At 52.3% G+C, this 13,100-nt stretch overlaps 1 protein-coding gene across 2 annotated transcripts; it reads right to left on the reverse strand.

Annotated features, from left to right (window-relative positions):
* Positions 1-1,673: 1,673 nt before the first annotated feature.
* GPR4 (G protein-coupled receptor 4) lies at positions 1,674-10,930 on the reverse strand. Of its 2 annotated transcripts, none has more exons than XM_033127048.1 (2): positions 10,856-10,930; positions 1,674-3,731 (listed from the first exon to the last, which is right to left on the reverse strand). In XM_033127048.1, exon 2 carries the CDS (start codon positions 2,892-2,894, stop codon positions 1,806-1,808), a length of 1,089 nt encoding a protein of 362 aa, XP_032982939.1. In that variant the 5' UTR covers positions 2,895-3,731; positions 10,856-10,930; the 3' UTR covers positions 1,674-1,805. The 2 variants fall into 2 exon arrangements, with proteins under 2 accessions (XP_032982939.1, XP_032982938.1); XM_033127047.1 differs by having other exon boundaries at positions 9,298-10,881.
* Positions 10,931-13,100: the final 2,170 nt, after the last annotated feature.

Here is a 13,100-nt window from a genome sequence, read left to right on the forward strand (position 1 = left end):
AGAAAGAGAGGGAGGTGACCTACCAGAAGGGGTGAGGCCTGTCCAGATCTGGGTGCTTCCTCACATTCTCTAGCCTGGTAATAGAAGGAGGACCATTCCTGGTGACTCCTGAGGGCCAGGGGAGGGAGGAGGTCACCAGCCAGGGCAAGCAGCCTTGGCCACTCTGGGGCGTGGGAACAGAGGCAGAGACAGGGAAGGGAGAGGGAGTCCAGGATGGCCCCAGGCTGACTCACCGGCTGTGAAACCCTGGGCTAGTCACTCGGCCTCTCCAGTGACTGCCCTGGAATAGGGCCTGGGATCATTCCCAAAGGTCCTTCCAGCTCAGGCTCACAGTCTCCCTTTTCCCAAGATGGGCAAGAGGCTCAGCTACACAATCCCACAGGCGCTTCTGCTTCTTCCATCATTGTATTCCTTCAAAATAAGTCCCAAAACTGACCACTGCTCCTGCTCACCCCACCACCCACCCTGGTCCAGTCACGGCATCTCCCACCTGGACCACTGCAGTTACCGCTTCACTGGGCTCCCAGCTTCTGCCCTAACTTCAACTATTCTGCTTCCCACTCAGCAGCCAGCAGGATCCTGTTAACATTTAAGTCAATTCACATCCCTCCTCTTGCAGCTCCCATTTATCTCAGACTAAAAGGCAAATTCCTTACCAGGACTTAAAAAGGCCCAAAAGACGGACCTCTGTCTCTTTGCCAGTTTCACCTCCCACTCATGTCTCCCTCCCTCTGTTCCAGCCACACCACTATACTTGCTGTGCCTCAAAATTCAGGCACTCTCTTACTCCAGGGCTTTGTACTTGCTCTTCCCTCTGCCTGCAGTGCTCTTCTGCCTGACAGCCACAGGGCTGACCCCCTCCCTTTCTTCAGGTCTTTGCTCAAATGCCACTTTCTGAGTAAGCGCTCCCCTGACCTCATCTAGATCCATGTCACTCTGTCCCTCCAATGGGCTTTATTTTTCCCCCATTACACTTAGCAATTCCAAACATATTCATTTTTAGTTACTCATTTACTGTGAGCCCCGTGAGGGTGGGGCCTGGGCCATTGTGTCCCCAGGCCGGGCCAGCGCAGGCCAGACTGTAGGAACAAATAAATCTTAATTGAATGAATGAATAAATATCCTTCCTCTTGTCTCAAGACTCCTTCCCCAGCCTGCTCTCTGCTCACCCCTCCTCCAGCCATTCTGCCTTGATTGCCCTTCACTTGGGCTCTGACATTTTCCCTCTTCTTCCTCAATCCAGACTTGGAGAATGCTGTTTATCTAGAAACTCAAAATTGGCCTCACCTGCTCTTTCTCCCTTATATGACCTTGGGGGCTTCCCAAGAGCAAAGGTGATCATTCTCCTTCCACTCTCCCCTTGAGTCACCAACTTTTACCCCCGTGTTGGAAATAATCCTTTTTTCTCCTTTTTTCCTTACCCCACCTCCAAGAAGTCCTCCCTGACCCCCAGACTGGTCAGATGCCCTCCTGGGTTCCCCCGGACCCTGGCTTCCACTCTCTGAGCCCTGCCCATTGGGAGTCATCACTGTCCATTGGAGGAGGGGCCCATGAAGGCAGGGCCAGGTCTGTCATTCATCACCACGGTGTCATTAGCACCGCCCCAGCACAGGGCTAGCCACAGTTCAACTGAATTGTTAGGAGGAGGATAGTCGACCCATGACACACCAACCTCACTGTTTTCCTGTTTTCTTATGAATAGTAACACAGCCTTATTTACATATAATTTGCATACACTGAACAAGGAGGGAAGAGAGTGTGGGATGAGATCTGAGGAATGGGGGCTCCACAATTTGAGGTGAGGTTCACTGTGCCGGTGGCAACATCTTCAGCTGCACCTGGTCCACCTGGGAGGAGGGAGCTGCCGCGCAGCTGGCTGCCGTGGCCTTGGCCGTGCTATTCCTCTTGGAAGTGAGTGGCGTCTCCAGGGTGAGCGAGGCATTGGCCATCTCCTGGGGCTTGTCACTGGCCAGGAAGCGGAGCAGGTTGTGCAGGGCCTTGGCTACGTCACTGCGAGCGCCCTCGTTGACGAGGCAGTAGAGGATGGGGTCGGCCACACAGTTGAGACTGGTGAAGGCCAGCGAGCTGTGGTACGCTGAGAAGACGCGCTCCTCGAAGCCACAGTCCCAGGGGCGGCCCAAGTAGACCGCGCTGCGGGAAAGCAGGAGCACGTGATAGGGCGCAAAGCAGACCAGCACAATAGCGATGAGGCTGAGGGCCAGCCGCTTGATCTTGGCCTTCTCCTGGCGCTCGGTAGACACGCTACTCCGCACGGCCCGCAGGATGCCACGGTAAGACAACAGCATGAGGGCCCATGGAAACAGAAAGCCCACGAAGACTCGGTACAGATTCATCCAAGCCACCCAGCCCTCCATGGGAAACTTCTCGAAGCAGAAGGTGTGGTTGTAGCGGTCGCGGAAGAGCTCATCATGGAAGAGGGGCGCCGAGTTGGCGCCCAGCTCCGTGGCCCAGACCACAGAGCTCACGGCCACGGCTGTCTTGACGCGGCGCAGGCGGGTGAACCGCAGTGGGTGGGCCACGGCCAGGTAGCGGTCCACCGAGATGCAGCACAGGAAGGCAATGCTGATGTAGATATTGGTGTAGAAGATGAACCCGAAGAGCTTGCAGGAGCTGGGACCGTGAATCCAGTTGTCGTGGTGCAGGAAGTAGTCGACCCACAGTGGCAGCGTGCAGATGTACAGCAGGTCCGCGATGCTGAGGTTCATCAGGTACACGCCCAGCTCGTTGCGTTGCCGCACCTGGCGGTAGGCGGCCCACAGGGCCAGGCAGTTGGTGGGCAGCCCCACGCCAATGACGACGATGTAGAGGGACGGCGGGAAGAGGTGGTCCACGCGTGAGTCCACGTGGCAGCCCTCCCATGTGCCGTTGCCCATTCTCAGCAGTGGGGCTTTCAGGAGCTTCCCCTGGCCCACGGGGGCTATGGGGCCACGGGGGGCGGGAGGCCATCGGGGCCCTGAGCCCCCTTCTTGGAGGCTCAGGGGCACATGGTGGGAGGCAGTCCACGAGGAAGAAATGAGGTTGACTATGAATCCAGGGCCAGGCTGGGCAGGAAAGAGTGGAGCTTGAGAGGGGAAAGTTAGAATTACAACAGGCGGAGGTTTTGAGGGTGGTGGGATTAACAAAGAGCTTTGTCAAGGGGGTGTTTATAGACTCAGAGTGTAAATGAGGACATATTGGGATATCAAAAAAATTGGCTGGGGGGAGTGTTTATCGAGGAGATGAAGGCATCAGTGGGCAGTGGTGAGAGGGAGATTATCTGTACGTAATGGAGGAAGTAAGTGCGGCTGTGCTGAAGTAATGATGAGATGGAATGTACTAGAAGACACCGGCAATATAGAGGATAGTGTTGAGATAGGACAAACTACAGTTAGGGCATGTTAAAAAGACCAGGTAATGTGGGTGGGGGCACTGGCATTTCCTAGGACCCCAGTAAGAAATGATAAAATAAGTAAAGTAACCACTGAGGAGATGACAGAAAAGGAGGTGTCCTGGGTGGGGGGTGGACAGACAGGAATTGTTCAGTCTGGAGAATGTGGGAAGGGTTTTTAAGAAACAGGAAGGAGGTGAGTAAGGGCCAGATCAGAGGAAGATTATAGATGGAGGGGGGATTTGAAGGGGGCAGGGGAGGGACTCCGGCTTGGTCCACCTAGGGGCTGAGCAGTTGAGATGAGGTGGCCCCACCTCAGAGTTCAAAGCTGACTTTGCAGTGCCTGTGGGGAGAGAGGACCACAGTGAGGGGAGTCAGGGACCGCCGCCTGCTTCCCATACCCCTTGCCATCTCCTATAGGCTGCGGAGGGTCGACACCCCGATGATGCCTTATTGAGTCCCGTTCTAGACAACAGATCTCTGAAAACACAGCTTTGAGGTGCCAGATATATTTTTTGCCTAATCGATGTTAAAATAAAGACCCAACTCACATTTTAGAACTTTTCTCCAGAAACCATGTAAAACCGGCATAAGAGTCGTATCAGGCTTTGGAAAATGCTGCTCTAGATAAATGCTATCATTTCACAGACAGCGAGAAGGGGCCCGGGGAGGCTGGCCACTCCCCTCAAGGACCAGCAAGGCAGTGGCAGAACTGGAACCGGGGCTGGAACTAGCCTCCCACTCCTAACGCAGGGCACCCCATTCTTGACAATGATAATGACCATGGTGATAACAGCTAAAGTTTATGAGTTCTACTAATATCGGACCCCGTTCTAAGTACTTTTATGAGTATCAATTCATTAAAATTTATAGAACCCCATGAGGAAAGTACCGTTTATTTCCCGTTTGACAAACTGAGGCACAGAGCGGTTCAGAGACCTGTCCAAGGTCCTGATGACGGGAGAGGGGAAATCTTGGCTCTAGCCCCCTTTGCTCCAGCCTGTGCTTCTGTTTCAAGCCAAGAATAACTGGACAGAAAGAGGTCCTGGGCTGATAGTGGGGGCTGAGAACCATAGCTGCAGAGGGCTGGGGGGGAGGGATAAGAGGAGGTGTTGCTAGACTCCATCAAGGTCAGGGAGCAAGGGCAAGTCCCCTCCCTCAGGGACCACACTCCCTTCATTGCCTCTTCCCACTCCCCTCTGACTTTCCCAAGTGAGAACCTTAGGCCTGTCACCGCCTTGGTCCTGGGAAGACCTGCAAGCACAAGGTAGAAGATAGTCATGGACCAAGCCTCTGACTATCGTGAGCCCCAGAGAGAAGGGGAGCAAAGTCTTGAATCAGAGCCATCTTCGGAAGCCACTATATCCGGGGACTTGCACAGGTTTAATTTTATGGGTTGAAAAAAATCTTTTTGTATTTTTAAATAAATTTTATTGTGGAATATTGGGGGACAGTGTGTTTCTCCAGGGCCCATCAGCTCCAAGTCGTTGTCCTTTAATCTAGTTGTGGAGGGTGCAGCTCAGCTCCAAGTCCAGTTGCTATTTTCAATCTTTAGTTGCAGGGGGCACAGCCCACCATCTCATGCAGAAATTGAACCAGCAACCTTGTTGTTGAGAGCTCGCACTCTAACCAACTGAGCTATCCAGCCGCCCAGAAAAAAAGTCTTAACTGGAAACCCTATCTAAGACAGTGAAAGGGAGAAGCTGCTCTGTGCTCTAGATGAAATAAAGTGGGGGAACTTCAGAAGAATCCCCAGGACACATTTTGAAAACCACTGAGGGTGGGAGGGGAGCCTTTGGGGTCCGGGTGAAAAAGGTGAAGGGATTAAGAAGTACAAATCGACAGTTACAAAATAATCACGAAAATGTAAAGTCCAACATAGTCAATAATGTTGTAATAACCATATATAGTGTCAGGTGGGTGCTAAACTAATCAGGGGGATCACTTCGTGAATTGTATAGATGTCTAGTCACTATGCTGTACACCTGAAACTAATATAAAATAATATTGAATGTCAACTGTAATTGAAAAATTAGAAAATGAAAAGAAAAAAAAAAGAAAACCACTGGTTGAGTCAGTTGGACAGATGAAGAAACTGAGGCCCAGAGAGGGGAAGGGATAAACCCAAAGTCACACAGCAGGTCCTTGGAAACCTCCCAGATGCCTGAGCATCCTTCCATGGGAAAGTCCTCTTGGCTATACCTACCTCTACAATAAATCCTAAATCCATGCATGACTCTCTCTAAAGCCCCCGCCACGGCCTGCTCTGTGCCACCATCACCACTCACTTGCTTGGACCCTTACAGTGGCCTCCTTACTGCTTTCTTGGTTGCCATTCTGACATCCTTCACCTCACTTCCCACACCACAGCCACAAAGTTCTTTCCAACATGGAAATCAGCTCTGGTTACTTCTCTGCTTGAAACCCTCCAATGGCTTCCCAATGGGCTTGGGGGTAAAATTCCAACTCCTTGCCCCAGGTGACAAGGGGCTACCTGACTTTCTTGCCTACCTCCCCTCCCCTGCCTCGGTGGCCTCGAGGCCAATGATCTATCCAGCCTCACACCCTGTGCCCTTACGGTACCCTCCACCTGGAATGCTCTTCCTTCAGATCTTAGGACTCGCTGCCTTACCTTCCTCATTTCCTCATTGAGGTCCTCCCTACCCAGAGTCCCACCTACTCCCCAGGGCTCTCTTCCTCACATCACCTAGTATCTTGTTTTTGTCTGTCAGTCCAAAGTGGACATTCCAGGACCTTGCGTTGAATGCTATATGCCCGGCATACAGTAGGTGCTCAACAGACTGCGAACTGAAGAAACTTGAATTGGTCAGCCCATCCCCCAATACAGGCTCCCTCTTGCCTTGTGGCAGCAAACACCACCTCCTCCCCCTTCAGGCTCAAACAAGTCTCTGCAGGGTCCCAGAGAAAGGGGGTGGGGAGTGAAAAGAGCAGGTTATAGCCCATACATAATTGACTCTGAAAGGTCAGGACTGAGTCCTGCTAGGTAAGTTCTACCCCCTGTGGGGTCCTCAGCTACAGAGCTTCTGCCCTCACCCCAGACTCACAGAGGCTCCTGGACCTGTCGAGATGGGATGGAGGGGGCTTCCTCTTGGCTGAAATAGGGCAATTCAGTCCTTGCCTTCAAATCGGAACACCCCCTGGACCACCACCCAGACCAAGTTACTCAAAACACTTCTCATCCCGGGGCTGGGGCCGGTCCAGTGGCTCAGGCGGTTGGAGCTCCATGCTCCTAACGCCCGAAGGCTGCCGGTTCGATTCCCACATGGGCCAGTGGGCTCTCAACCGCAAGGTTGCCAGTTCAACTCCTTGACTCCCGCAAGGGATGGTAGGTTGCGCCCCCTGCAACTAACAATGGCAACTGGACCTGGAGCTGAGCTGCGCCCTCCACAACTAAGATTGGAAGGACAACAACTTGACTTGGAAAAAACAGTCCTGGAAGTACACACTGTTCCCCAATAAAGTCCTGTTTAAAAAAAAAAAAAAAAAAAAAAAACCTCTCATCCCTCAGCTCTGTCTCTCCCACTTTTGTAACATTGAGGGAATTACTTCTTTTTCTAAAGCCTCAGTTTCCCCTTCTTACAAAGGCGGCACAGTTTTTATACTAGTCACATCACAGATATGAAAATCCTTGGTGATAGCATCTATAAATTATGCAGTATTAGAACAATTATTATTCTTCCACAGGCACTGGAGAGCTGAAAGTAGAAATCAGTTGGTAGTGGGAGGAGGCCCCCAGAGCTGGGATTTCCTTTCGCCCCACCCCCTGGAGACCCCCTGGGTTTAGCTGAGGCCAGAGCCGGCACACAAGCTGGAGACTAATTTCTGGCAGCCAGAGGAAATACACTTCCCATTGCTAATTTCCTCAAGGGGGAACCAGCTGGACATTCACCCCTCCCTCCTCCCATCCTACCTCCTCAACCCACCTGCTTCTAGGAGACGCTAGGCATGGGGGGAGGGGCACTCAGACAACTCTCTCTTCTCCTTCACCTGAGATCTGCTCACCATCGAAACCTCAGAAGACAGCACAGGAATGTCAGACTCAGAATTCCACAATGCAGCAGGCCTATATGTGACAACTCGGTGGTAAGAGGCTATTTCTGACCACTTCCTGGTACAGAAGGGGAAACTGAGGCCCAGAGGGCAAGGCAGTTGTCTAAGTCACATGATGTGCCAAGAACGGGCAGATCTGTTGCTCTTAACTGAAGAGCTTCCCTTTCCCTGAATGTCTTCTCTCCACACTCCCTGAACTCCTGTGATTTTCCTCAAGTCTGGCGTTCGCAGACCCTCTGCAGAATCTGCTGAAAGATATACAGACTTTCTCACCATAAAAAAGCAAGTGACTGTTGTGTCTTGGGCGGCCCTCCATCACCTGACTCCCTTCCACCCCCAGAATCAAGACCCTCTTCAGTTGAAATCTAAGTTGCCTCCCTTACTCAGGCTTTACTGGGGACACCACTCCCAAATCTCACAGACCCCACAAGGAGCTACCCCGGTCCCCCCTCTTTAGTTCCTGCCGCCTCCTCCTCTGAGGGACAGGGAAGAGAGAGGAGCCCGAGTGTGGAGCGGTAGTTGGGGACAAGAAGAACTGCTCAGACCCCAGTCCCATGTCTCAGCTGCTCAGGCCAGATAAGTCCTAGGTCTGCCAGCCACCCCTAAATCCAGCAAGGCTAAAGGACTGGGGATTGAGAGGACAAGAAGGAGAAGCGATGCAGCCCCCACATCCCCAGCACCCTCGGCTCACTCACCAGCCTTGTCCTAGAAGCCACCAGGCTGCCTCTCCCCACTTCTCTCCTCTGTGGGCTCTGGCTCCCCCCTCCCCTGGTAGCCCCAGGGGACCGGCCAGCTCCGGTCTGCTCATTAGGGGACGAAATGTGATCACCATGCCTCGCTCCCCACCTGGTGCTCTGGCGACAGGCGGAAACCATGGGGCAGTTCGGACACCCTGACCATCCTGCTGGGCCTCAGTCTCCCCTTTTCTACCAAAGGAGTCCCCATCTTCCCCAAAGCCCACACTGCCAGTAAGGGACACCAGGGCCCTCCAATGTTCTAGATTCCAACATTCTCAAATCCTCAGGTTCTATTGTTAGTCCACTTCATGGTTTACCCTTCTATTATTATAACATTTTAGAGCTTTACTTTTTTTCCATTCTATTATTATTATCATGATGGCTTTCCATGCCCTAACCCAATATTCCAGGAGGTTCACATTCCAAGATTCGAAAGTTCTATTGTTAGAATGTTCTATTATTTTTTTTAACATTCTATGACTTTCATAATCTATTATTAAACTCTGATTATTATCTTTGCCAAACAAAAACATGAACACGTATGTCCCTATTTTTACAGAAATGGGAACATACTCTACGTATGGTGAACGCTACTTTTTCCCCCCTTTTATCTATTCTATTTTTTAACATTCCAGCCGCCTGAAGTTCTAAGCTTATACAGAATTCTGAGATACTAAGGAATCACGGGGTGGCGGGTTAAGTCACCGCCTTCATCTAGCCCCTAAATTCTCACCACCTGGTGGGGGGGAGCCCTAGGAGCCCAGGCTGCATCCCAATCCCTTGCCAAGAGGGCCTGGCTTCATCTTTCCCTGCTAGCTCACACCAGCTGAGTTATTATTTGTCTAGACACAAACCAAATTATAGGCCCTGTCCCACGGGAGCAGTGGGCTTCATGGGGAGGGTCAGGAGACAGAGGCAGGCGGGAGTTAATCCCTGCCCCCACCCCAACTTCCCCTCCTCTCTCTCCTCCTCTGAAACTCCTCACCTTCCACCCAAACCAACTCTTGTCCCCTCTCCCTGGCCACCACCATGGTTTTAGAAATATTTTCTCTTCTCTGCTCGTAAAAGGCTTCCTTCTGGATTCCAGCCATTCATACTCACCCTGGCATTCTTCCCTTCTCCCGGTGAAGACGCCTTCTCCAAATTAATCCGACTTAGTGGCAGCAAAAGAAGCCAGATCGCTGGATTTTCTGCGGAACTAGAGTCCCAACCCCGAGTCTGGCACTAACTCACTGTGGGGACTTCTGCTTTTGGGCCTTAATTTCCCCATCTGTAAAGTGGGTGCTTGGCCTAGGTGGCTCCAAAAGCCGTTTAGAGCTCACAGCTGCGAAAGCTGAAAACTGCCAAAATTCCAGCACGAATCCTTTTGGACTGAAGGATTCAAATGCCCTGAGGACCTTTGATTTGAAGGTTGGAGCATTCCCAGGCCTCCCCTCCTGTTATTCTCACATTCTGGGTCGTTCCATTCAAAGACTTCACATTCAAGACTTCTTGATTATATGATTCCCAGAGTTCAGGAGGCCCTACCTCATCGGTCTCTCTGGTCTCCTCCTCCTGGGACCCACTCCAGAAAGGAAAACCTCCCCGTCCTCACCCCAAACCTGAAGTCAAGTTCATCCACAGAGACAGATCTGGGGGTGGGGCACCCTCTCAGTGGGTTCAGGAGGACTGGGGCCGGTGGTGGTGAGCCCTGGAGGAGGTGTTAGGGGGTGTGGGCGCCATCATCTCCATCTGTGTCCCTAAGCAAATACCCCAGCGCACATCCTGTCTGAGTGCACAATACACATCCTGCAACCCATGCCTCACAGAAACTGCAGACCTGCCCCTCAGCCTGGTCTGAGCGGGGAGGGGGGCCCAGTTCAAGGAGTGGGGATGAGGCCGATGCAGGAAGGAGTTAATGGTGACCCAGCCAAATCCTGGAAGGGAGGAAGTGAGGGAGGAAGTCCACCCCCCAGCCAGGAATTCCTGAAATTGGAGGGTGGGGTGGGTGGGACGTCAGGAGCAGTGAGGTGACTGTGTGAAAAAGGCACTGGAGACACAGTGTCACTCAGAGTCCACTTGCCCCAGGTAGCAAGCCTATGCTCCTTACCGCACTCCCAAGCAGCACCCCAGCCCCGAGGAAAGCTCTGGGGAGGGGTGAGGATTTGGGATGAGATGAGGGTGGCTGAAGGTGGCAGTATGGGGTCTAAGAGACAGAGACAGAGAAAAGGGAGAGAGACACGAGAGACAGAGAGACAGGAGGGGAAAAGGCAAAGAGATGCACAGAGACAGAAAGACGTGGAGATGGAGGCAGACAGGTCCACAGAGATGGAGAGCGCCTCAAGACACTGCGGGACAGAGGCAAACAGAGACGGAGAGAGACAGAGACAGATGGACGGAGATGGAGCGGCAGAGATAAAGACATAGACACAGAGACCTCCAGAGATGTAGAGGGAGGGGGCAGCGGATACAGAGACATCAGAGACAGGCGGAGAGATGGAGACAGACCGGTCAACCACGGAGACACCGGGAAGCCAGCATCTGAGAGGGGCGGGGACCAGACGGCGCGGGAGACCGAGGCAGCGGTTCTAGGGACGCAAAGCCCGCTGAGGGGCGCAAGGAGCAGCGGCCCCGAGGCAGCCGGACGACAAGTGCGGGCCCGGGAGAGATCAGAACCTACCACTGCGCTACGGCTGGACGGGGCGGGCGGCGGCGCTCTCGGCTGCTGAGGGGTCTGGTCTCCACCGCGGCGCGGGGACCCGCCGGCGACTCCTCCCGGCCGAGGCCCCGCCCTGGTCAGGCCCGTCCCCCATTAACCCTTCCTTTGTCGCTCCCCCTTAACCCCTTTAAGCCTTCACCGGGGAAGTCTTACCTGCCGCTGGAACCCCCTACTCCCCCTCGCCCTGCAGTCGTTCAAAGTCCCCAGTCTGGAGGCCCCAATCTTATTAACCCCTTTGCTCACCCTGCCTCTAACCCTCACACTTGATAAGCTCCCAGCTATGGGGGAAAGGGACTCTCCCATTGACTTGCTGTGAGCCATTTCCTCCCTTCTGAGCCATTGCCTCCCTTCTGAGACCCCAAGCCTAAGTCATTGACTTGTGGTCATTGCACGCCCCCCCCCACCACCACCACCAAAGGAGAGAACAAAGGGGTCTGTTAAGTCCCTACTGCCAGGGTCAGGGCCACCCCTGGAAGGAGTCTTGGGGTTTGTAATTCCAGCCCTGCCTCGGCCAGACCTTTGGTTGGTGGCCTCTCGGTGCTTGTTTCCTCTTATGTCAATAGGGCCACAGCATAGTCCTTTTGTCATGGGGAGGTCATTTCTAAGTGTCAATGCTATCAAGTCTGTAAAACGTGATCCCCCATGCTCCCATTCTTCCCTGCTTTATTTACTTTTCTCCACAGAATTTGTCACCATCTAATGTCCCAAGTAGTTCACTTAATATTTTTCTAGTTATCTGCCTCCCCACCAGGAGTGTCATTTTTGTGTCTGGTTTGTTTACTGTTGTGTCTGTTGCCTAGAAGACCACTGGCACAGAATAGGTGTGCAGTAAGTACACCTTGTTTTCAGGGAGTGAATATGCGACAGGTGAGTGCTCCAAACATATTTGCTTATTTTTATTCTCATCACATCCTTCATAAATTGGTCCTGAGAATTCATTCTCCATCGAAGTTCCTTCAGACAGACCTGGCACACAGCACTCAAAAATGGCAGCTATTAGGTCTGCAAATTCTTTTTTGTTTATTTTCTTTGTAATAAAAATAATGCCCGGATCTTAAGGGAACAATACAATGAGTTGTAACAAACAGATACACCCATGTGCCTAAGCACCCAAATAAAGACAGAAAACATTTCTAGCACCCAGGAACATTGTTCTTTGCCCCTATCCAGACAATATTCACACTCTACTTCAGCCCAAGAGGCAACTCTGTGCTTTCTTTTTTCACCAGAGATTAGTGTTGCCTGTTCTAGAACTTCATATACATGCAGTGGTAGTATTTTTTTTAAAGGTAGCTACTATTGTAGTCATTTGCTGTGTGACCTTGCACAAGAGACTATACATCTCTGAACCATATTACTGCCTTCCTCTTAGGGCTCTTGAGAGAAACAGAAAGTGAGAATTAACCAAGGGCCCAAGTGACCTGCGATGCACAGCACACAGCAATAAAGGCTTTTTATTTCCACCCTCCCTTAAGGGGACAGTCAGGGACAGCTCCAAGGAAGGCATCATGAAGGCTTTAGCCCCTTCCCCCAAATAATCCCATATACATCCTATCAGCTTCAGGACAAGCCCCACAGAGCTCTCCTATCAGCCCCTTGGCCATCCCAAGCTCTTCCTGAAAAGAAATTCTGGGGACCACTGGTGTGCCAGGGTCCCCTTCACTCCTGGGCTCTCCTTAAGTTTGTGCTGTGATTCAGTCAGGGTCCTAGCAGGAAACAGGTGGTCACTCAAAGAGTTTAAGTGGCAACAATTATGAAGGGACATTTTAGAGGGGTGGACAGGGTGAAGGACCCCACAAAGTATGGGGTGGTACCAGGGGTCCAGCCGCAGTGAGAGCCAAGCCATTATCACCCTTTGGGCAGAAAGGCAGAGTTTGGAGAAGAGCCCCTAGGAGCTGTAGTTCTAGGTACAGGAACATAGCTACTGCCATAAAATGGCAGGGATGCAGGGAGGGTGCAGAAAATAAATACTCCCACCTCTCTCCTCCTCCCCCTGGGTTTCCTGTCAGTGCCTCTGATCAGAACCCAAACAGAAGGCGGAGGGCAAGGGATCTCCGTGGATGGAGTCCTCACAGGGCAGTCTCCCAGGGTTCAGGGCAGGAGAAAATCTGAGTGACCCTTGCGGGCACGTGGAGGATAACCAGCCACTGTTCCAGTAGAACTGCCTAGGCACATTCTTTTTATGCAGGTCTGAGGCTGGGCACAA

Source organism: Rhinolophus ferrumequinum, chromosome 15 (genome assembly GCF_004115265.2).
Source record: "Rhinolophus ferrumequinum isolate MPI-CBG mRhiFer1 chromosome 15, mRhiFer1_v1.p, whole genome shotgun sequence".
Taxonomy (NCBI): Eukaryota; Metazoa; Chordata; class Mammalia; order Chiroptera; family Rhinolophidae; genus Rhinolophus; species Rhinolophus ferrumequinum.